The 22,760-nt window shown below is 40.7% G+C and overlaps 1 protein-coding gene and 1 long non-coding RNA gene across 2 annotated transcripts in view; both read left to right on the top strand.

The window, feature by feature from the left end:
• The window catches only part of LOC129725585 (uncharacterized), an 88,501-nt gene extending 69,768 nt beyond the window's left edge, over positions 1-18,733 (top strand). The window contains exon 3 of the long non-coding RNA XR_008728116.1: positions 16,157-18,733. This is a non-coding gene — a long non-coding RNA (uncharacterized LOC129725585). The remainder of the gene's footprint in view (positions 1-16,156) is intronic.
• A 128-nt stretch (positions 18,734-18,861) lies between these two features.
• Positions 18,862-22,760, top strand: part of LOC129725581 (mucin-2-like) — a 151,265-nt gene continuing 147,366 nt past the window's right edge. Inside the window, exon 1 of the mRNA XM_055681582.1 lies at positions 18,862-19,344. Coding sequence (XP_055537557.1) covers positions 19,324-19,344 — 21 coding nt within the window. The 5' untranslated portion in view covers positions 18,862-19,323. The remainder of the gene's footprint in view (positions 19,345-22,760) is intronic.

Raw genomic sequence — 22,760 nt, 5'->3', positions numbered from 1 at the left:
GATTGCGCTACCGGTGACGATCTATGAAGACAACCGAGGTTGCATAGGAGTAGAAGTGTAAATGAGCAAAACATATTGCCATCAAAAACTTTTTTTTTTTTGCGACCACATCGCAGCTGAACGCATCTGAGCGAAACCTATTTGGACCGACGAACAGTTGACGCACATCTTCTTGAAGGCGCTGGACGTTGATTCGAAGATCTACGACGGCTCCATATTAAAAAAAAGGTGGCGAAGTAGGCACTGCCAAGCAGGCTTTGAAGGTACTATTAGACATGTCGGTCTGATTTTGACCACTGCAGAAATCGAAAGTCTGCTCGATTTACCGTTCGACATACTTTGTCGAACCTGTTGTATGGCGGTGTTCACACTGCTTGCACAAGTCAAAAGAAAAGACTGTCAAATGAATTTTCAAAACGAAGCATTGCATTGATTGCATGGAAAATCAGACCAGCTCCAGTCTGCTCCTTTCTTTTCTCCATTTCAATATTCGCCAGCACACAAGAAACGAAAATAATGTTTGTTATGGAAAGCCAAAACAAAAAAAAACAAAAAAAATCAAAGGTTGCTATGTTCTTGGAGTCGAACGAAAAATAGAAACGTTCCTATTTCATTCGACATATCGAACGGCATGTCGAATCACAGTATCGAAAAGGTGTAAACGTAATCCAACATTGCATTCGGTATATTTTCGAGCAATCAGCTCGACTCAGATGAGAAAATCCGATAGTCTAAACATACCTTAAGAAGTTAACAAGCGCCCATGGAGAAGATTTTCAGTCATTCCGAATCAAGACGTGCTATCGTAGGGATTGTTTTTCAATTAACTGTTACTTATTTATTATCGTTTGTCTGAATTCGTATTTGTTCGTCCAAGTCCAAGTCCGATGTTATCCTACAATTTTTTCACCGTTATCCGCTCCTAATCATGTTCTAGTGACACAGTGATTAACTTACTTAATTGGGATTCGATAAATTAGGGTAATCGCTCCATTATTCATCTCAACAGCTTGGTGCACCTATATCCATCTTGTTTCTTTCATTTGTCCAATTTACCGTCAAATTTCTACAAATTTTTGAAAGTAAATCTATTTGCTTCTCGATTTTCTCAAGTGGCTGAAAATTTTACGTTGAAAATATGGTAAAATTTGATGATAATTTGATCAACGAGGCGTGATGAGATGAATATAGTTACTGAGATGAACATAGGAGCGGTAACCCTATATAATTATAAATGGTAAAAATATTAAATCTCTTGGTGACGACATGATCTTTAACATTTTGAAAGCATAATGCGATTCTTAGTGAAATTCTCAATAATCTGTTTTAAAATACTATGTTTTTACAAATCATTTATAAATATTAAACTACTTCAATTTTGAAGCCAGATAAGAATCTTTTTAAGGTTCTAACATATCGATCATTCAATGATAATTAAGTTTTCACAAATGTCCATATTGGCTGAAAATATGTTTAACTAAATGCGATTTTCTGTGAAATATCATTCATTGAATTTTGAATAAAGTCGTACTAAATGATGTAAATAAAAGGCAGAAGCATTGGACCAGTTTTTAAGGAATAAATAAACCTTAAAAACACAAACTAGGTACTCTCTTGATAGACCGCATCGAAATATATGGAAAGAAGAGGTCGTCATTTGTTCGTTCAATTTTTATTATAAGCATGATTCAAGCAACAGGACCTGTGGATGAAAATTTCAAAAGATAACAACGCACGGAAAATATTCCCTACATTTATTCAAAGAAATAACTTGTAACAAAATTGTCAAAACGGCGTTTATTTATAAGTTTATTGATATTTTCCATGTATGTAAATACTTCTATCCATTAACCTGTTCTGGCGAACAGTGTCTAATTTAATTTCAATTCCATTATGCTTTAAATTGGTAACCACACCACTTGCCAGCAGTTTGCTTCTACCCTGCAGATATTTTACCCAACAGCTGTATTCTTCAAGTATTCACCCTTGAGCATCTCCATCGGCATAAAACAAAAACAAAACAAAAACAGTAGCATGAAGCCGTTAGCGGGCGCAGCTCACCTTGACACGTTAGCAGCAGCCGGTGCACATGCGTACGTATTATAATCACGTAAAAATAAATAAAGTTATTCAATTTGGCATCAGATTATCTAATGACCGAACGTGAGGTGAGGAGGTACAAACAGCGAAAAGAGAAGCAAACTGCGCGGGGAGTTGAATCCCATTTCCTACCACCGTGCAGACTCACCCCAACAGCATGTGCATAGAGCATACCTCTCGTGGCCTAGCCAATGAATGAATGCGCTTTTTACACATTTGTGCGAAATATGATAACGATGCGAGTAACAGTATATCACACCTTTCCGGCATTCGCAGGCAGCACCTTTTTCACGACTACTAACTGCAAACAACTGTTGCTTGTGTTTCTGTGCTTAGATTGCAAAGTGACAGTCGCCGTGTTTTCGAATGCGATAATGGCTATGGCAAGCAATGAATGGTTATCGCTTTTCGCTGTAACACCAGAATTTGTTTGCTGCTACAATCGCTATGATAAATAAAAACTATAACTCGAGTCTATATGTAACCTGTATGAAATTGAACCAATATTGTACATGATAATAATTCTTGCAGGCCACGGCCCAGACGGCTGCGCTGGTCACACACGGCTAACCGGAGACAATGTTGAACATATTTTTACAGCATAAGCTCGGAGGCCAACATGTGTAGCATAGAAATGGAGGCCCCACGCGTCTTACAATGTTGCACTCGTCATTGTCGGCTGACTTGAATATAAATTATTTTCTTCGGAAGTTTCTGCTTTGCTTCGTCAGTTTCAGCCATAATACTAGGAATCACCGCATCATTTTACACTGACTTTTTAATTACATTTGATACAGGATTCATTGATATATTAACAAGACATTGGGCCTACATATTGTGTCATGATTTTAAATAAAAGATAACGCAAACGGGTGTTTAAATTTTGGTGAACATTTATGCTATATTTTGCAAGAAGTTACGACAAGGTCTTTTTCGAAATTGAAATGCATTAATGTTTATCGGAGGCTTATTACAGCGAACACTGATAGTCTAGTTTTGAACACGAGTACTGGTTGACCTTGCCATTGATTGGGTTAACAGCGACCGATCGGTGTCCCTTGAGGTATGTACTACGACCATGGTAAAAGTAGTTTATCTTGATTTTCCACCCGATGCCGAAAATCGGTACTTGGCATAAGTTGTAGGACGATAAATGTACGCTTGAGCTGTAATGTTGAACACATTACTTTAAAGTGCGTGGATGCTTTAAGATGTCAGATTTATCAGGTGGATTGAAAATGGTCGGCAAAATACTCAGTCACTCGTTGTTTTGAATATTTCTTGCGTGTTTCGGATTGTTAATGAATCGTTGAATTGGTTTCGACTGCGTCGTAAAGAGCAGTAAATGTTCATATTCGCAAGGATAACATGAAATGTTTTATTAGTAATAAAAAATGGTAGAAGTTGAAACCATTGTGGCATGAATATTTAAAAGAAATTTTAGTTTTGTAACGTGCTTTTTTATGTTTAAAAAGCAATCTCTGGATGACGAATGAGTCTTAACTATAACGCGATCTTTATTGGGTGTACCTAGTACTAATATTGTGACCATAAAATCTGTAGGGACTGATAGAATCACAAAGGAATTATTGAAAGTTTAAAGTGCAGAATTAATGGCTATAATTAAAGATATATATGTTACGTGTATGTGGTTCCTTATTACCTTAGACTGATTATCAATCATTTTTGGACGACATAACATTTAAACTAGAGCGCACAACTTCTCCATTACTCAGGATTATTACGATAGAAGGTTGTACCTACTTGAACACAAATCCATGATATGACATACAAAGCTGCAAACAGACTCCAACACACACATATCACCTATAAATTACCAGCACCGGTAACGTTCACGTCACTCGCCGGTAACGTGTGCGATCGGTTGCCAAGTGCCGCCACCAGGCGTACGATCGTGTCCCCCTTGGATTCGTGATGGATTATCGAGAAACCGAGCAGCAGCGCGGCCACGATTCCGGACAGTATCAAAAGTAGGCCAACGATTGGTATCAGCAGACAGCACAAGCTGGAAAACAAAATGTATATGCACTGTAAATACTCAAGCAGCTCCGTTCCGTTCCATATAGTGCTCGTGTATAGAGAATGTCAAACACAGCGGTTAATAAGATGTCACCGCCGAATATTATTCTAGGCACAAAGTGTGGGCGTTCGAACCTTTTTACAGTGCAGCAGGGAACGATCAAAGGATCGCACTTCGGAATCGAAACCGAAAAATATAAAACGTTGAAAAGCTGGCAACGAAGTGTGATGAATATGCATATGAGATTGGTGTGAATTTGATTGAATAATGGCGCACGCAATCGTTTGCATTTGCTTTGGAATTTATAATTGTTTCGGAAACTTGGCGACGACGGTACTATGCGATATGCATTTCAAAATTCACCACTCGAAGGTAAAACAACGCAAAAACGTTTCGTTTCTCACATCGGTTTGTTTTGATTTATTCTTCGTTTATTTTTTTTATCCCCAACCGAGAGACTGAAGTTCGATTTGCGTTGCCACAACCCGAGCAACTACCTTTCTAATTGGCATTTAAGTGTCAAACACTGACCGCTTAGTGAAGCAACTGTTAAGTGTGTATCAATCTGATACGGGTATCGAACCGTCGGTCACCTTTGTCACTCACCTAGTGCAGCAAAAACCCGACTGGTAGCAGGTGCAGCAGCAGTAGCAGCACGATTTGATCGTCTCACCCATGCCGCTCGCTGGTCTTAATTTTCACCGTGAGGTTGATCACCACTATCTTACTGTTGGAACCATCGAAGAGGCCCAATTCGGCGACGATATATTCGATTTTGGGCCATTAGTTAACCGCATAAGGGGCGAGGAAATAAGTTACACGCCGTTACTCTGCTTAATCGTGTGTCCCAGTCCGCAAACCGTGATCGATGGTAATGATGATGATAGATTCAAGTGGCCGAACTCCTCTAAGGGGCGAATCAAAATCAAAGTTGCTGCTTATTTGACAGCAAGCGGAACACTCTCACGAATGGCGGCCGGTTCTCTCACGCAAACTTGCTTTGTGTTTCCAAAGGTGCAGCGATAAGCGTATGTACATGGCCAGCTGATTTGTAATGCTCAGCTTACTGGACTTTTTTTCACAACGCTAGATAAACATTTCAAAAGGTCCTATCTGATTTGATGATCGTTTTTCCGGAGCGTCTTTTCATTTTGGTAATGGTTCAGCTTTAGTAACTCTCCGAAGCGTGGTTTTCGTTCAGAAGGCTAGAGTGATCCCTCCGCTATGAACTTGTGCAAATAACGTGTCATATGAGGTGTTTATTAAGTTGTAGTGATTGAATTGAAGCGATCGATCAAAGAATCGACCAAAGCAGATAGGACCTTTTGAAATGTTTCTCTAGAACGGTTTTAGCGCATTTGTTTGCTCACTGATAACAGACAGCTCTTATCACGAATTGCGTGTTTATACAAAACTGAGCTCCCCAGTTGGGGAGTTTTCTGACTTTTGTTGTCATTTTGTAGCCGTAGCAGTGATTTTTTTATATTGGGGACTTAAAAATTTTATCTATATGTTGCTACAAAACGAGCTTTTGACCGCCGAACATTTCTTCATTCTCTGTGGTTAAATTTGAATACGTTCCAATAAACAGTTTTGTCGAAAAATCTGGTTTGAACATAATTCGCCGCAATTCGCTCTACTGAATCGTACGCCGCTTCGACGTCTTCGAAAATTCTTTGACGAGTCTATAAGCTGGCTATTGTTAACTAAGTGAAAATTTGGGTAATTCAACTTTACAAAAATTGCACTGGCTTGCCCCAACAAAGGTTTTCTGCAGAGACCTCAGTCTTTGAAACAGGACGGTATAAAAAAACAAGGACATAGTCTTACGTCAAAAACAATTAAACTGCTTTTGACGTAGTTACATCTTATGGTAACATTTTGAGATAGAGGTGCAGAATGAAATGCCGAAAACATCGAGAGCGTCACGAAGATTATCGAATTTCTAAAGGTAATAATTCAGCGGATTACCTTTGTTCTTGCAGCAATCGCCTGAAAACATAACTAAGCGAATACGAAACATTGTAATTTTATAATGCTAACTATCATACTGTGGAAAAGGTAGAGCCTGGTTTTGAACGCAAATTTCAACCAATCAGAGCTGAAAACCGACAAATACCACGCAATAGGCTAATAGGGGGACCTTTTAGGAAAACTCCCGTCATTTCGTAGCCTGTGTTTTCTATCTCAGAAATGTAAACACTTTTACATTACAGTATTATTGATCTATTTAACACATGAAAAATCGTTTGAAATGAAATGGATATTGGGGTAATATGGACAATGATTGGGGTGATGTAGATAAAGAGAAAAATGTTAGTTTTATAGTATTAATGGTTATTTAATACACCGTAGAAGGTTGCATTAGGCGTACGAAATGATAATTGTAATTCTTACGCATTGCACAGTGATTCCACCATAAAGGGTGTCCACGATGAAATTGCGACACACAAAATTGATTCGCAAAATTCGAGTTTTCATCCGATTGCCATCAAATTCTCAGGGATAGAAAAATAACTATTAAACTTCATTTTACCATTTTACTCGTTTTTTTATTTACAGTCCATACGCAAATGTCCGCACCTTAGCCTTAACCCCGGCCATAAGATTGTGTACAACCTGTGAATCAACCGTTTTTGCATGTAAACCCATACTTTCTTCAGTTCCTCGACTGTCTTCACTACCTTAGGTTGTTTAAGAAAGTGCTGCTTCATAATCGCCCAGTACTTTTCGATGGGACGGAGCTCCGGAGTGTTTGGAGGGTTGAACATTTTCGGCACGAAATTGACCTTATTGTCCGCATACCACTTCAGCACGTCCTTGGAGTAGTGGCATGAGGCCAAATCCGGCCAAAAGATTGTTGGGACGTTGTGGGCCTTCAGAAGAGGAAGCAGCCGCTTCTGGAGGCACTCTTCCATGTACACCTGTCCGTTCATCGTGTCCTGGGTCACGAAAGGTGCACTTCGTTACCCGCACGTGCAGATGGCTTGCCAAACCAGGAATTTCTTCGCAAATTTGGACATCTTCTGAGTGCGGACATGCTCCGGAACGCTGAACTTATCCTTGGCCGTGAAAAACAGGTTGCCGGGGATCTGTTTGAAGTCGGCCTTCACATATTTTTCGTCGTCCATGATGCAGCATTCAACTTTCGTCAGCATGTTGAGGTACAAATTCCGGGGCGGGTTTTGGCGGACTTGTTCTGCTTCTCGTAGAAATTTGGGGCCTCTTGTATCTTGAACGTTCGAAGGCCAGCCTTAGCTTTAGCCTTCTGGACAAAACTTCGGCTTAGGTGCAGCTTCTTAGCCACATCCCGAACGCCTCGGGTTTCGGTTGAAGGCCCCAACTACGCGGTTGCGATTTTTGGTGTTGTACGGAATACTTTTTCCTTCACTTCTGGGATTCCGATCGGTGGTCAATCGTTCCTCGAACCGCTTAATCACTCGCGACACCGTGGAATTCGTGATTCCCAACGTTTTAGCAATGGAACGATGCGAGAGATCCTTGTTCTCGTGATGAATGCGCAAGATTTTATCACGCACGAGCTGTTCTTTCGACTCCATTTCACACGACTTAACTTAAAACTTGCATGATGTAAATAATGCACTATGAACTAAATCCACCCAAATTTTCATTAAATTCTACACAACGGTTAAAAAGTTAGAGCAATTTCATGGTGTGGCAATTTCATCGTGGACACCCTTTAGAACGCAGTAGGAGAATTTGCTCAATAAATATTCTCGTTTTCGGAGAGTCTCTTGTTGTTTTGTTCCATGGTCTTATAAGTTTCTGCAAATTTCTGCAAGAAATTCTAACTGCCGTGTGTGCAGAGCACATGGACAATTCAATTGGTGGTAATCTTGCCGTGGGATGTGTTGGGAAACGGCAAAAATAGTTAGCTAGTGTTATATTATTTTGGAAAACTTTGCTTAGTACGACAATAAAAAATATTGATTTTCAGAGAAAATATTCTTTTTATCTCACTTGTAGGGGGATTCATCACGGATCTGTTAATGTCCAAATAAGCGTCTTTTTTTACTCTAAAACATTCCCGAAGACAGTATTGCTCTAGAATGTATCGTTTACGAGAAAATGACTTTTGACCACCTTTTTTCATTTCTGGACCACAGTGGCCGGTCCGGACCCCCGATTGGGGACCAATGACCTAATATGATTATTTCCGGAATCTGAATGATATCCAGACTCCCTGAAAAAGTGAATGGTTTTTGATCATTTTTAGAGCCGCTACATCAGATCATAAGAGAATAGAATACATTTCCCATCCTATTTCAAAATTACATTCCTTTTAAACAGGCTGTCATGATTCTAAGCTAACCTTGCGGTCGTATCGCATACACAACCCCTTCAACCCAGAAACGAGAAAGTGAAGTAATGAAATCCTAGGAGTTTATTTTGACGTAAAGTTTAATGAAAAATAAAAAAATATCAACATTAGGGAGACAACAGCAAAATGATAAAACTCGATACAAAAAATCTTTTTTCTATGTATTCTCATATGATAAGAGATAAGAAAGAACCGTTTGAATGGTACAGTACTTCACAAAACATTGGAACAATATCCGTGGGATGTTAATGTTTAATTGAAGTGTAAGTAAATGAAAATGTGCGTAGTCTCAACATACTTGAATTATATTATATGATATCAATAATCTGATATAAAAACGTATGAAAAATATTCATTTTAACAAATAAGAGGAAAATTACAATTATTATCGAAAAATATGAAAAAATTATAAATGAGTAAGAGTGTTTATTATTCCTTCAATGTATGTAAAAACATTCCATAAAGTTAGTCCAGCTAAGTTCTGACTAATGCCGTGTCACTGAAGATGCACAAGAAATTAACTAAAAGAATGACTGGGAGTGGTCAGTCCTCCTCACCGTGCATCATTCAATGATCAATCACAGACTAACAGACCCAGTGTTACTTACAGTGTTACTTAGCTCCATCGCCACAAAAAACGTTCATTTCAAATTTTCAATCGAATAACAGTCATCGCGCGAAAAAGTCGTCTGGGGCGCTGTCATGCAATCTCATATACATATTTTGTAGTTCCCCATTTGACACATGCAGTAACGCTGGCGCTGATGTCGAAATACATGACGCAGCGCGAACACGACAGCAGATGGTGCTAGTGTTACTAACGTAAAGTACTGGAATTATCCAAACGATGATTTTATTGAAAATTTGTTCGACGTGTTTTGTCTGTTAGTCTGTGGATCAATCTTTTTTATAGACCAATAACAGTGCCGGCCACATCCTTATAGCTAGTTGGGGATTTTGTGCAACACTCACGGTGTCAAATATGGTTATGTTACATTTCACAAAAACTGGTTTTAAAAATAACAAAAAAAAAAAAAAAAAAACAGAGTTATAAACAGATAAGTTCTAGAAACTCAAATCAAAGAACATACAGAAAAATAATAGAAAGAGCTCAGAGAAACATATGGGAATTGTCCGTTATGTTATGTTGAAATAAAATAAATAAATAATTGTAAGACTGATTCACGACATACCATTAGTGGTTGTTGTGCTGCTTTCTGCTTCTATTGTGATATTATAATACTGATGAAGATTGTTTCAGTTCCAATTTTCTAATGTAGTTCATTCTTATGGCAATGGTCAGGAGATACAAAAAAATATAATAAAAAGTAACGAAACAACATAGAATAAATTAACTGCTGCTCAATTCGGTAAGAAACATCAAACTTACTCGATGCTTATGAGAAACAACATTGCCAACGTGCTTAAACGTGGTCATTCCTTTCTTCAATCATTCACCGCATCAAGTCATCCAAACCAATAATCTGCACCCTAGCCAAATCCCGTAGCTCACTAACAACACCACAGCAAGTACCTATGCATTCTGTAAACGCCAAACACAAAGACTTACTGACGTTTTTGTGAAGGATGTAATTTGCGAGTACTAGGGTAACGGGAGTATTTTGGCCAGCTTTTGGAAGTGATTGCACAATTTATTAAAACAAAACACGATTTTTCAACATAAATACCCGCTAAATCATACCATTATTGTTAAGATCTCAGTGTCTATTTTGACATACATCGTTCAACAATTGAATTTATTGAAAAATATCCTAGAAATATCAAAATTTCTACGAAGTAGCAAAAACATATTCTGGACCAAAAACATATTGGCCCACCTCAATATTTAGAACCGTTTCTGGAAATATTTCAGACTAACTATGTTTTAGATCATCATCGAAGTTTTTAGAACAGAAATAGTAGATTTGAGAAGGACATCCTTTTGCCGTGAATTTTTCACAATTTTTGACATCTGAGAATGAGAAGATCGGGCGGACCGTTCACCGGTCTAGGGCTGAAAGAATTAGAGATGTCCAGTTTATGTCTTGGGCAGTCGTTCTTCAGTCTCTTCGTTCACTAGCAGATCGTACATCTTCTTCCACCGCGCATATTCACTGTGTGCGAGGCCTACCACGGAGTCGACGGCTTCTTCCTGATTCTCTACTCAAGTTTTGGCGGCTCTCTCGTCAAGCTTTCTGGCTACATGTCCAGCTGCATTTACCTCACTATATCAGCATGTTTGTTTACCTGGTACAACTCGTGATTCATGCGTCTGCGCCACACTCCATTCTCCAATTTTGCGCCATGTAGAGATCGCAGAACTTTACGCTCAAAAACTCCGAGCATTGATTAGCTTCCTTCAAAAGGCCACCGGGAGTATCAGCGCCCTACAGAACGCTAGTTTTGTGCAAGTTTGCAAACTACGGGACCTTAGCTGGTTACGTAGTCCATAGCAGGACCTGTTTGCAGCTGCAACTCGTCGTTCCACTTTACGGCTCATATCGTTGTCACATGTCACAAGCGTACCAAGATAAATGATTTCATCAACCACTTCAAATCGTTGCCGTCCTTGTCATTACATCCCGAGTAACAAAACCGGTTTTATTAAAGTTTTATAGCGCTATTTTGGCTGTATTAAGCGCTATAAAACTATAATAAAACCAATACTGTTACTAGGGATATGACCGGCACAGGGAAATTCCTGCTTCTGACTCTGATGACTGTTTTATAGAAGCTCCGCACGTCGTTTCTAGCCAAAGCCGGATTTACGATTGTAGGGGCCCGGGGCCCAATTTCAAGTGGGGGCCCCAAAACAAAATAGAACCGTTTTTAATCGTACGAGTTAAAAACATTTATTTGTTATTGAAAAGTTACCAAATATTTGCTAGAATTTTTTATTACGAGTTGTTTTTTTTTGCAGAGAACTTAATTATTAAATACTCAATATTCATTTCCTTCAGTATATCGTACTCGCAACTTAACAATGCTAAGTTTGACAGCCTTTAATTCTTCATAGTCGTACGCAACCTATTTTTAATCAGTTTCATCTTCGAAAAAGACCTTTCCCCAGTTGCGTTCGAGATTAGACTCAAATAAATCCGCAACGTAATTTCAGCGTTTACAAATACATTTTGCATATTTTTGTTCACAATCACATTGCATCAATGTAATTCTAATGACTATTCTCTGGACTTTGAAATTGCTCAGCAAACCAAAAAGCCTAAACTAACTCGTTTCCCGGCAGCCATAAGTTTTTCTGCAGCAAGATCCAGTTCAGAAGGTTTTGTGTTGATGTCGGACAAAAATCAAATCGGTTTGCCGCTTTTCGTCCATCGAGAGCATCGACCAGTTTATCAATCGCTGGTAGAATGCCTTCATTCTTAAATTTCTCCTCTGCAGAAATCTGTGTCGATGCGGTTATTTTCTTTACACCAACGCACGGGGTTGAGCCAAACGTTTGGTACACAAACCACTTCGTATTTCTCATTCTTCGACATTTCAATGCCAGCTGACTTCTTGGTATCATATTTATTTGTAGGTATCATATTTACAAGAGAATCCAAGGTGAACTCTTATGAATGTAATTGTGATATTGGCGCTCGCGAAAAAATAACACTGAAGGAAAGTTTCATATAGAAATGGTCTGTTCAAATTTTCTTACTGTAAATCGAACTTTTGATTGAATCTTATTTTTGATAGAGAAAAAAACTTTTTCTCGCTTTGTGGGCATGCGTGTCATTCTCCTCAGTATGTGGAAAGAGCGGAGAAAAAATTCACCGTGCTCTTCCCTGCGTGTAGCAAATGCTTTCACCACACTGCTTCTTTCTCCACTCCAAAGTGTCTCAACCAACTTACAGAGAGACAAACACACTTCCAGCTCACCCCACATCTGATAGAAACGAGAGGGGTGAATCACTCTACAGAGAAAACGCAGAAGTACACCACAGTGTCCACCTACGAGTAGTTCGGAAAGTGAGAAAGAACCTACCGGGCAAAAGTGTAGTCCTCGTGTTGCTACACCACGAAGACGAATTCAACCAGGGTAAACTCGACCGGCACGAGCAACGCACTCTATTTTTTTCTCCAATCTCTTTTCCTCTTCTGCTATGCTCAAGAAACAAACTGTAAAACGCACCGCAGATAGCTCTGCTAATTATTGTGCGTGATGTCCATAAGTGTGAGAAAGTACACCATAGTTCATTGTCTCGCAAGAGAGAGATTCCAGATTTCACCGCGGTGCTTTCAGGAGGCTCAGCAGATAAAAATCGTCTGTCGCTTTCTTCTAGCATGGGCGTTGATTTGCTCTTTAGTGTGAGAGCAGTTGTTTTCGCAGTGCAAGATGTTCTCCTGCACTCTAGAGGTTTTCTGAGAAGAAAAGACAAGCATGTTTGTGGGGGCCCGGGCCGACGGTGGACTCTATTGCCGGCAGCTCTCGCTCCTTGTATCGCTCTCTGCTCTGACGCGTAGCCTCAGTGAGCATGTGGCTCCTGGCACGGTTCTTCTCATCTGTCGCTCTCTGGCACTCGGCATTAAACCAGCCATTACGCTGTCTTCCACGCGTCGTACCTACCACCTCGCTTGCAGTCGTTACGATGGCACCGTGGATACTGTTCCACATCCCATTTATGTCTTCCACTCGTTCCTCCTGCTGTTCTGCGATCCGTTGATCCAGTTCTCTGACGCATTCTGCAGCCACGCCATCAGCTTTCAATCACTGAATGTTGAAACGCGTCGTCCTCTCTGTGTGAGATTTCAGCACGTTCGACAACCGTGCGTGAATCTTACAAACGAGAAGATAATGGTCAGAGTCAATGTTTGGTCTTTGAAAAGACCTAACATTAGTAACATCCGAAAAGTGCCGACCGTCAATCAGTACGTGATCGATCTGGGAGCTGGATTCTCCATTTTTATGTCTCCAGGTGTGTTTCCGACTATTTAAACGTTGAAAATAGAAGCTACATATGGCCATTGCTCTGGCCGTGGCAAAGTTTATCAACCTCAGGCCGTTTCCATTGGTTGATGAGTGGAGGCTATGCTTTCCAATGACCGGACGGAAGAAGTACTCCCTCCCAAGCTGTGCGTTTGCTTCTCCGATGACGACTTTTACGGCGTGTTTTTGGCACTCGTCATAGGTTCGTTCTAGCTTTTTATAGAACTCATCTTTGACTTCATCGGATTTGTCGTTTGTCGGTGCGTAGGTGTTGATTTAACTGTAGTTGAAGAATTTGCCCTTTATCTTCAACACACATATACGGTCAACTACGGGTCTTCACCGGATGACTCTTGTTTTCTGATTTCCCAGCACTACAAAACCGACGCCCCGTTTTGCTATTTGGCCGCCACTGTAGTAGATGTGGTACTAGAAGGAAGTGCGTGCAATAAGGTCTACTGCACGGAATTGCGATTTCAACTCCCTGCCGCTGTAGTTCTCGAGCAAGCAAGCCAGCTTGCGCCGGTTCATTGAGAGATCGGATGTTCCAAGTACCCAATTTTACTCCCTAAAGCTGAGCAAGGCACCGGGACCGGATGGAATCCCGAACTTGGCCATCAGGACGGCCATGAAAGTGCCCCCCGATCTATTTCGAGCAGTCATACAGAAGTGTCTGGATGACTGCCTATTTCCGGACAGGTGGAAGCGACAGAGGTTGGTGCTGTTGACGAAGGCCAAGTTCGGGAGGCTGAGAAACCGCCAGGGGACCCATCGGCTTACAGACCTATCTGTCTGTTGAACACTGCGGGCAAGGTGCTTGAGAGTGAAGTACACAGAGGGTGTAAACGGTCTGGCAAGAAACCAGTTCTGCTTCCGGAAAAGGTAGGTGCACGCAGGATTCTATTCTCTCTGTCACCAAGACGGTAGAGGTAGCACTTCAGCTAAGAGTTGGGACATTCGCTATTGCGCAATCGTCACGCTTGACGTTAAGAATGCATTCAATAGCGCCAGTTGGGACTCCATAGCGCTCGCGCTTAGGAGCATCCACGTACCGGTGTCGTTGTAAAAGATTTTGGAAAATTATTTCCAGAATCGAGTACTAGTTTACAACACGGAGGAGAGTCAGAAGTGCGTCCCAATCACCGCAGGGGTACCGTAAGTTTCCATCCTGGGCCCCGTGTTGTGGAATGTCATGTATGACGGGGTGTTGAAACTAAAGTTCCCTGTAGGGGTTGTGATCGTCGGTTTCGCAGACAACATCACGCTAGAGGTCTACGGCGAGTCGATCGAAGAGGTCGAGTTGACGGCCGCGCACTGCATACGCAAGGTCGAAGACATGATGAACTCTAGGAAACTGGAGTTGGCGCACCATAAAACGAAGGTTAAGGTTGTGAACAACCGTAAACTAGAGCAACAGGCGGTGGTCAGAGTCGGTGACTGCACCATTACCTCAAGGCGATCCTTGTAGCTCTTAGGGGTTATGGTTGACGATAAGCTCACATTTAAGAGTCACGTCGACTATGCCTGTAAGAGGGCTTCAACGGCCGCTGCAGGACTATTTCGAATGATGTCGAATTGCTCAGCGGTATATGGCAGCAAGCGTAAACTACTTGCTAGCGTGGTTTCGTTCATACTTAGGTATGGTGGGCCAGTGTGGTCCAAAGCGTTAGGTACCAACAGTCATCGTCGTAAACTGGAAAGTACCTACAGGCTCATGTGCCTGAGAGTTGTGAGCGCGTACCGTACAGTGTTATACGACGCAATCTGCGTCCTGTCCGGCATGATGCCTATTAGCATAGCCATTAAGGAGGACGTAGAATGCTTCGATCAACGTGACACAAGGGGCATACGAGGCACCAGAAGGTCATTCTCGATGATCAGATGGCAGCAGGAATGGTCCAATTCCGTGAAAAGTAGATGGACGCACCGACTTATTGCGGACGTACCCGGATGGTTCGGGAGGCGCCATGGAGAAGTTAACTTCCACTTGACATAGATTCTGTCAGGTCATGGTTGCTTCAGGCAGTATCCACACAGATTCGGACATGCGGGGTCCCCCATGTGTCTCGAGTGCGTGGATGCGGAAGCTACGAGGCCATTATCGGCTGTCGTCGAGAAGGAGTTTTTCGAATTTGTCACACTTCTGATGGGATTAACAAACGATCTCCATCAATTTTTTTAGATAATAACTCAAAAATATACGAGCACATTTTTCAAAAAAAAAAAAAATCGTACATTTAAGTTGACATTTGTCGGCCTCTCAACTGTTGTTAAGAAGGACAAAAAGTGAATAATTTTACCAAACTATCAGTTGCAATTAGAAAGTATCATATTCGGGACTAGGCTTAGTTAGGTAATTACTAGTAGAAGATTTGCCTAAAAAATCAGTAGTGGGTTGTGTTCAAAAATCTAATTTACTTGAAATTAATTTCCAATAGAAGAAAAAAGTGAAAGTTCAATCACGCTTTATTATCTTCGGAAGCGGATACTGGGAGAAATAATGTCAGTAAAAAACTAATTGCATCGTTAATCGTATTGTTTTCTGTGTAATTTAAACGCTATAAAGTTCGGGAACACAGCCAGCAGCTGCTGAGAGTTGGTCATTTACCTAGCGTGCTTGTTTATTTGTTTGTTTGTTTGGTATTATTATAATGCAATTTACATCAATCATTCACGATCGGTTATGAAAATTTCCTCGCATCTTACTGAAAACTAATTCGCACATTTTCTATTCGTTTTTCAGATTCGGCCACCCAAGGCGATGAGGTGCTACCAAAACGCGACAAGTGCTTTGCAATCATTACCAAACCCTTGATCGAAGGTTGTTTGTCCACTTACTGTACCGGAGGCTGCTGTTGATGGAATTTACAGCATCAATAGCAGTAATATCGAAACCGATGAAGTCGGTGATGAGGACGCAGTAGTATGCACGATCGGTGTACTTAACCTTATCTTTAATTACTGCATCTTGAGCGTTAGCGTTAGTGGTGGTCCTCTTTCAGCTGGAACGTTTGAATCGTTGAAACCTTCCCATTAACATTGTAGCACCGTCTTTTGCAATTAGTTCATACCGATTGCCTATCAATTCGAGTGGGCGATCCGGTTGACAGTGGTCGCGCTTCGGTGATTAGCTAGCACTGCGCTTATGCGCAAAAGCCGGATCGGTCGTCCAGTCAAATGTCACAAACCGGAATTCAAAGTGACTGTCAAGGCTTCTTGCTCCTAATTATCGGCGCAGGCATCGACGGCAGTAGGTAATTGTACACCGACGCAAGAGCGCGCACGGGGTCTCTCTCTCTCGTGCACATTCTTGAAAACAAATACCCCGTTCTATATAGCTAATAGATGCATGATATTTTCGCGATGGGGCACCAATGCTGCCTGCTGGGACCTAGAATAAGACTGGGCACGTGAGGGTGTGTGATTACATCACCCGCAATTATCGGCCCGCCGTGCTGTTACCGTCTATTACTGTGCTGAAATGAGGGTCGCAATTTTTGTTGCGCACACACAGATCCGCCAGGAAACTTAAGGTCGACCATAGCGATTCTTTTGTACTTGAATATTGTGAAATATACATTCATCCAATTAGGTAAGTTATTGGTAACACATAATGTATTACTGATTAATGTATCCAATCAAGATAGCAAAAAACACTAAGACCTAGCGGACAATGTCATCGAGTTCATTGTTTCAATAAAGAGATTTTGCTCTAATTCCTGTCAAATTCAAGTTGAAAGTATAACCAAATCGACAAAGTTTTATTGAAAACTGAAATGATGTTGCCAACACCATTGCCGAGTTTGCGTAAAATTTCTCAATATTTTTTCTACTTAACTCGACTCAAGGACAGCATTCAAGGAAACAAGCGCTCAACGAATCCGATAATTTGTTAGAAAGACCGATTTTCAACTCGGAATATATCATTTCATAACAGATCAACAATTTAAAAAGGTTGATTGCATTATAAAGCTCACATCGGCGCCAGCTTTGCGGCCCTTTGCTTGAACTAGTTTGATCCCCCGCTGTGCAACATATAAGTCCGTAATGACTCACTTGTTCGCCTGTTAATCCGTGGCGGAATGCAAAGCCATTGAGAGCTTTCCGGACCCAAGCCAACCGTCCAATCGGTAACACACTAGTGGACTACTCGCGCAATTATTGTTCTGTCAGCCGTCCTGATCCTGGGAAGTTAACAAAAAAAAAAAAAAAAAACTTTCGATCCATGCCAGAGAATGTCCTAGACCCACTAGCGGTGCAAAGATATGTGGTGTCCTCGAGACAATTTTTTCTTTTGTCGCGGGTGTTTCTACCGCGTTGCGAGTCCGCCAAAACGTGAGTCGTGAATGTTGAACAATAATAAACCAACGACATTACACTCAATTAAGGTCGTTTATAGCTGCCACGCCAGCTTGCCGACAGCCGGCGTTCCGACCGGGGCAGTACATACTCGATTTTATTTCAATGTGCTAAGATGCTTTTCAAAATATTCTGTCAGCTGCGGGAAAATAAACTACTCACTGTCTTGCCAATTCGAACGAGGTTGATTCATGACCGGAGGTTGTATTACGATTCCCTGTTTATTTTCACTGCCAAAAAAATTTTCTAGACAATTATCTACTGATCCGAATCAGTGTCAATCGATTTTCAACTTCAATCCACACAAAAAAACTACAGTTCATTTCACGTATATCGATTGACTATTGACTATTTCAATTGACCGCAAGAGCTGTCCAGTCCAGGTACGCTAAACTATCAACTCACTGTTGATCACGATTACAACAACGGCAGCTGCTGCCGGAGGGTAAATGGTCATATCGTGGAACTCTACAAACTAGAAAAAAAAATCGATCGCTGCGACGAAAAAAAAGTGTCAGATCGGCTCTCCCCGGTCAACCCACCAAGCTGCCAGCCAGCCACCAGCCAGTTGCCAGACAGTCGACAACGACCAAATCAAGTGTCACACACTGCCCTAGTGACCGAAAAATTGTCAACATCGTAAGCAAACTCTGTACCGGTGCAGTGTAGGACGCGGGAGGAGGGCGACGGTACAAAAAAGGTTTTTTTTTTTCGCGCGTGGTTTAAATGTAGCATAGTTTTCATGCAGCTTTGGCGAATCGAAGCGAAACAAAAACAAAGCTCAAGAAAACAGTGAACCAGTAACCGTTGTTGTTACCCACTCGGGCGGTGATTGCTGAAAAATAAGATGAAGGTGATAGTTTTTATTTTTACCTTGTTGTTTTCTCTCTCCTTTCTGTCTCGAGTTTTGGCTCACTGTGACGGCATTGATTTAAAATTGGAAGCAGAGTGGGATCCAGTAGGTTAGAGCACGCGAGTGGAAAAGTAACATGAGTGGAAACCGAGTGCCAGTAGCCGACTGCCGGAAAATGTGACACAATCGAATTACCGCATGTCTTCTCTTTCTTTCTGCGTTTCTTCTGGTTTTAGTTCCATTTTCTTAGGTTTTTTGTTTCTTGTCTGTGAATCGCAAAATTGTATAATCGATTGCAAGGTGTACATAATCAGCCGGAAAGAAGGAGTGTATTTCGCGTTGCGAACGATCAGTGTTTGTTTGACTAACTCATTTGATTGGCCTATCTACAGCCCCCAGTTTTTTTGTTTGCATTGAGCACCGAATTAGGGATTGATTCAAGGCAACAAATTTGACCTAATTTCGGTACAACCGTTGATCCGGTCCGCGGACGCCGGAAGGAAACTGGTGAAACATGAAATTTGGAAACGGTCGTGTTCTGGATAGAGACAAATCGGTGTTTTAGTTTGGGGCAGACCCACGCGAGTAGCCCCAGTTGGGTAGAGTTCCACACAGCCAGGAGGTCTCCAGTTGGCGGCAGCAGTAGCAGTAGCAGCAGCAGAAGGAGTGCTCCTAACATCTTGCGGAGCTGCCTTTCTATGGCCAGCGGAAGTAAAAAGGTAAGTTGGAAGCATGCGAAAACAATTGGCCATAACAGTTAACAAATAGTGTTCTCCAATAGCCATTATACCATTGTCGATCAATTTTACAATAATTATAGTATTTGGTAGAGCAATAAATTACCCCAATTTCGTTGTAAAAAGATAGCGATTCACACGCTTTTTTGCAATGAATGCTGTCCACTTGATTAGCAAGCTTTGGTCTCTAACTGTAAATTTGGGCTTTTTGCGGTTAGGTTTACGATTTCGTAATTTCCGTTTAGTGTTTGTAATAGTTTTTTTGGCTGGTTGTTACCGTTAGTACAAACTAATATGATAGTTTATAAAGAGGAATCTCTCTGTTAACGAACTGTACGAGCAGCATCAATTTTTCAAGGTATTCAATGGTTTCATAATTCGCACGCAGTGGAAAATAACCCATCATAAAAGGGTGTACGTACATACGCATGTACGTTTTTATACACCCATCAAAATTTAAGCTCTATCGGACATCGAGAACACGTGCCTCAGAGCGGTCAAAGTTTCACGAAAAATATCGATGAAAAAAAAGCACAGGTAGTATTGCATGAAATTGTCGATATCGAAATTTTTTTTCATTGATTTTATTGGTGTTGACTCGAAGAATATTTTTGTCTAAAAAACCAGCTTTCTGGGTCTTTAGAAAATATTCGAGCTTGGGATCAATGGCATATATATAAAAAACTATTGAATTTCGATCGAGCTGAAATTTGGCATGGGGACTTTTTTTGATGAGACGAAACTATTGAGCCCTACCGCTGAACGATATTCGAAGGTCAATTCTCATTGGCACTCTACTGATTATGTTTGTCTACGAAAATTGTCTTAAAAGGGCGTTAGACAGGTTTATATTTACTACTAGGTGAAAGGAAATAAGTTTTTACGCACCTTTGAGGAATCATTAAGAATGTTGCATCAATGGAAAAATTTTTTTTTCGTGCTTCGATATAAAGTAACTCGATATAACGTAACGAAAAATAAGTTGCCTTATATCGAGGCATGACTGTACTTTTCAAATAACTCGGTTCATATTGATTTTGCCGAAACAATATTTATTTGAAATGAGTACTGGTATGAGCTCAAAACATCTCCATGGCTATGATCGAAATTTCTGTAGTTTGGTTTTCGCAATAAATCTGACAATTCTCTAAAGTCCTATGAGATAAATCGGAATGAAATTGAAATTTTTTGGGCCCCCACAAATCGAGAAAAAAATTTTTTCTCTATCAAAAATGAGATTAAACCAAAAGTTCGATTTGCAGTAAGAAAATTTGAACAGACCATTTCGATTTGAACCTTTCCTACAGTGTTATTTTTTCGCGAGCGCCAATATCACAATTACTTTCATAAGAGTTCACCTATAAGTCAGCTGGCATTGAATTGACGAGGAATGAGAAATACGAAGTGGTTTGTGTACGAGTACCAAACGTTCGGCACAACCCCGTTGGTGTAAAGAAAATAACCGCATCGACACAGATTTCTGCAGAGGAGAAATTTAAGAATTGAGGCATTCTACCAGTGATTGATAAACTGGTCGATATTCTCGATGAACGAAAAGCGGCCAACCGATTTGGTTTTTTGTCCGACATCAACACAAAACTTTCTGAACTGGATCTTGCTGCTGAAAAACTTGTGGCTGCCTATCTGGATGATCTGGAAAATGGATTGGGAAACGACTTAGTTCAGCTTTCCGTTTGCTGAGCAATTCCAGAGTTCAGAGAATAGTCATTTGAATTACATTGAATTTGAATTACATTGTGATTGTGAACAAAATATGCAAAATGTATTTGTAAACGCTAAAATTGCGTTGTGGATTTATTTGAGTCTAATGATCTCGAACGCAACTGAGGAAAGGTCTTTTTCGAAGATAAAACTTATTAAAAATAGGTTGCGTACGACTATGAAGAATGAAAGGCTGTCAAACTTAGCATTGTTAAGTTGCAAGTACGATATACTGAAGGGGTTGAATGTTGATTATTTAATTATTAAGTTCTCTGCAAAAAAAACTCGTAATAAAAATTTCTAACAAATATTTGGTAACTTTTCAATAACAAATAAATGTTCTTACCTCAAACGATAAAAAACGGTTTAATTTTGTTTTGGGGCCCCCATTTAAAATTGGGCCCTGGGCCCCCACAATCGTAAATCCGGCTCTGGGTAACTACAAAAATATATGAGTTTTGAGAATATTGAAGAGAATTGCAGGTTAAGAGAAAGTAACCTAAATCAATGACTATCATGTAGCAAAGTAAGATTAAACAGTGGTTTAGTGCGCTCACGTTTTTTTTCCCTTGTAGAAGACTGAACCACTGCGACCATTGCTTGATCTATTGTGGTATGCTTCACCTTACTCTAAGTGCGTACGAGCAGGTACATCACTATTTGGCGAGTTGATGTCCTTGCTACATTGCACATTTATCCCAGTTGGGCAACGCACTTCGTATGAAGTTTATTACCTCACCAGGACTTTCCCTCCAAATTTCGGTAGGTTCTATGTGTCCCTTACCGAAGATACGCAATCTGCGTCGTATTAATACTCGGCATTCGCAGAGTAGATGTTCTGAAGTTTCGTTTTCGATGCCACACAGGTGACATTTATCATCATCAACTTTGCCTATCTTCTTGAGATGATACTTACTCGGACAGTGCCCTGTAATAAGACCTGTGAATATCCTCAAGTCTTTCTTATTTAATCTGAGCAGCACGAGGCTCTTCTCGCGATTTGCATTCCCACATTAGTTTAGAGTGGCAGAAAGGAGAATTCAGGGCTTTAAGTGCTGCCCGACTATCACAGAAAATGCATATATTTGCGTGTCGATAATTTCTTTCCAGACACGTATTCGTGCATTCTATTATCGCGTATATTTCCACCTGGAATACTGTTGGCCAGTGTCCCATGGGAAAAAATTTATTAATTCCTGGCCCTGTAAATCCCGCACCGGCAGAACCATTCATTTTAGAACCGTCTGTGTAGAAGCAAAGGGAACGATCCCGAATTGTAAGTCCACCTTGTTGCCAACTTTCTCGTTCTATCTCTACTGTTCTGTAAGGAATTCCGAAATTTGGTTTCCTCTCCAGCCAATCCTCCTTACTTTTCATTAGATTATTTATTTGGAAATCTTCCAGTATTCTCAGGTGTCCTGTTAGATCTCCTTCTTTTAGGTTGCACTGTCGATTTAGCCTTAGAGCACTTTTTTCCGCTTCTAATTGAACCACCTGATGAAGTGGAAGAAGGTGAAGTATTGCATCGCTCACGTTACTCACTCTTAATACGGGTTGCGTTCTAGTAGGGACATAAGTGGACATATAGGATATATAGGAGGGAACAACGTAAAAGTTTAAGTGTTTTCGTGCTATCATTAGCGATACCGCTTACTGTGCAACGCACGTGCTGTTTA

The sequence above is a fragment of the Wyeomyia smithii genome, chromosome 2 (assembly GCF_029784165.1).
Source record: "Wyeomyia smithii strain HCP4-BCI-WySm-NY-G18 chromosome 2, ASM2978416v1, whole genome shotgun sequence".
NCBI lineage: Eukaryota > Metazoa > Arthropoda > Insecta > Diptera > Culicidae > Wyeomyia > Wyeomyia smithii.
Note: the sequence above shows the minus strand (reverse complement) of the source record. Positions and strands in the feature narration are given on the sequence as shown.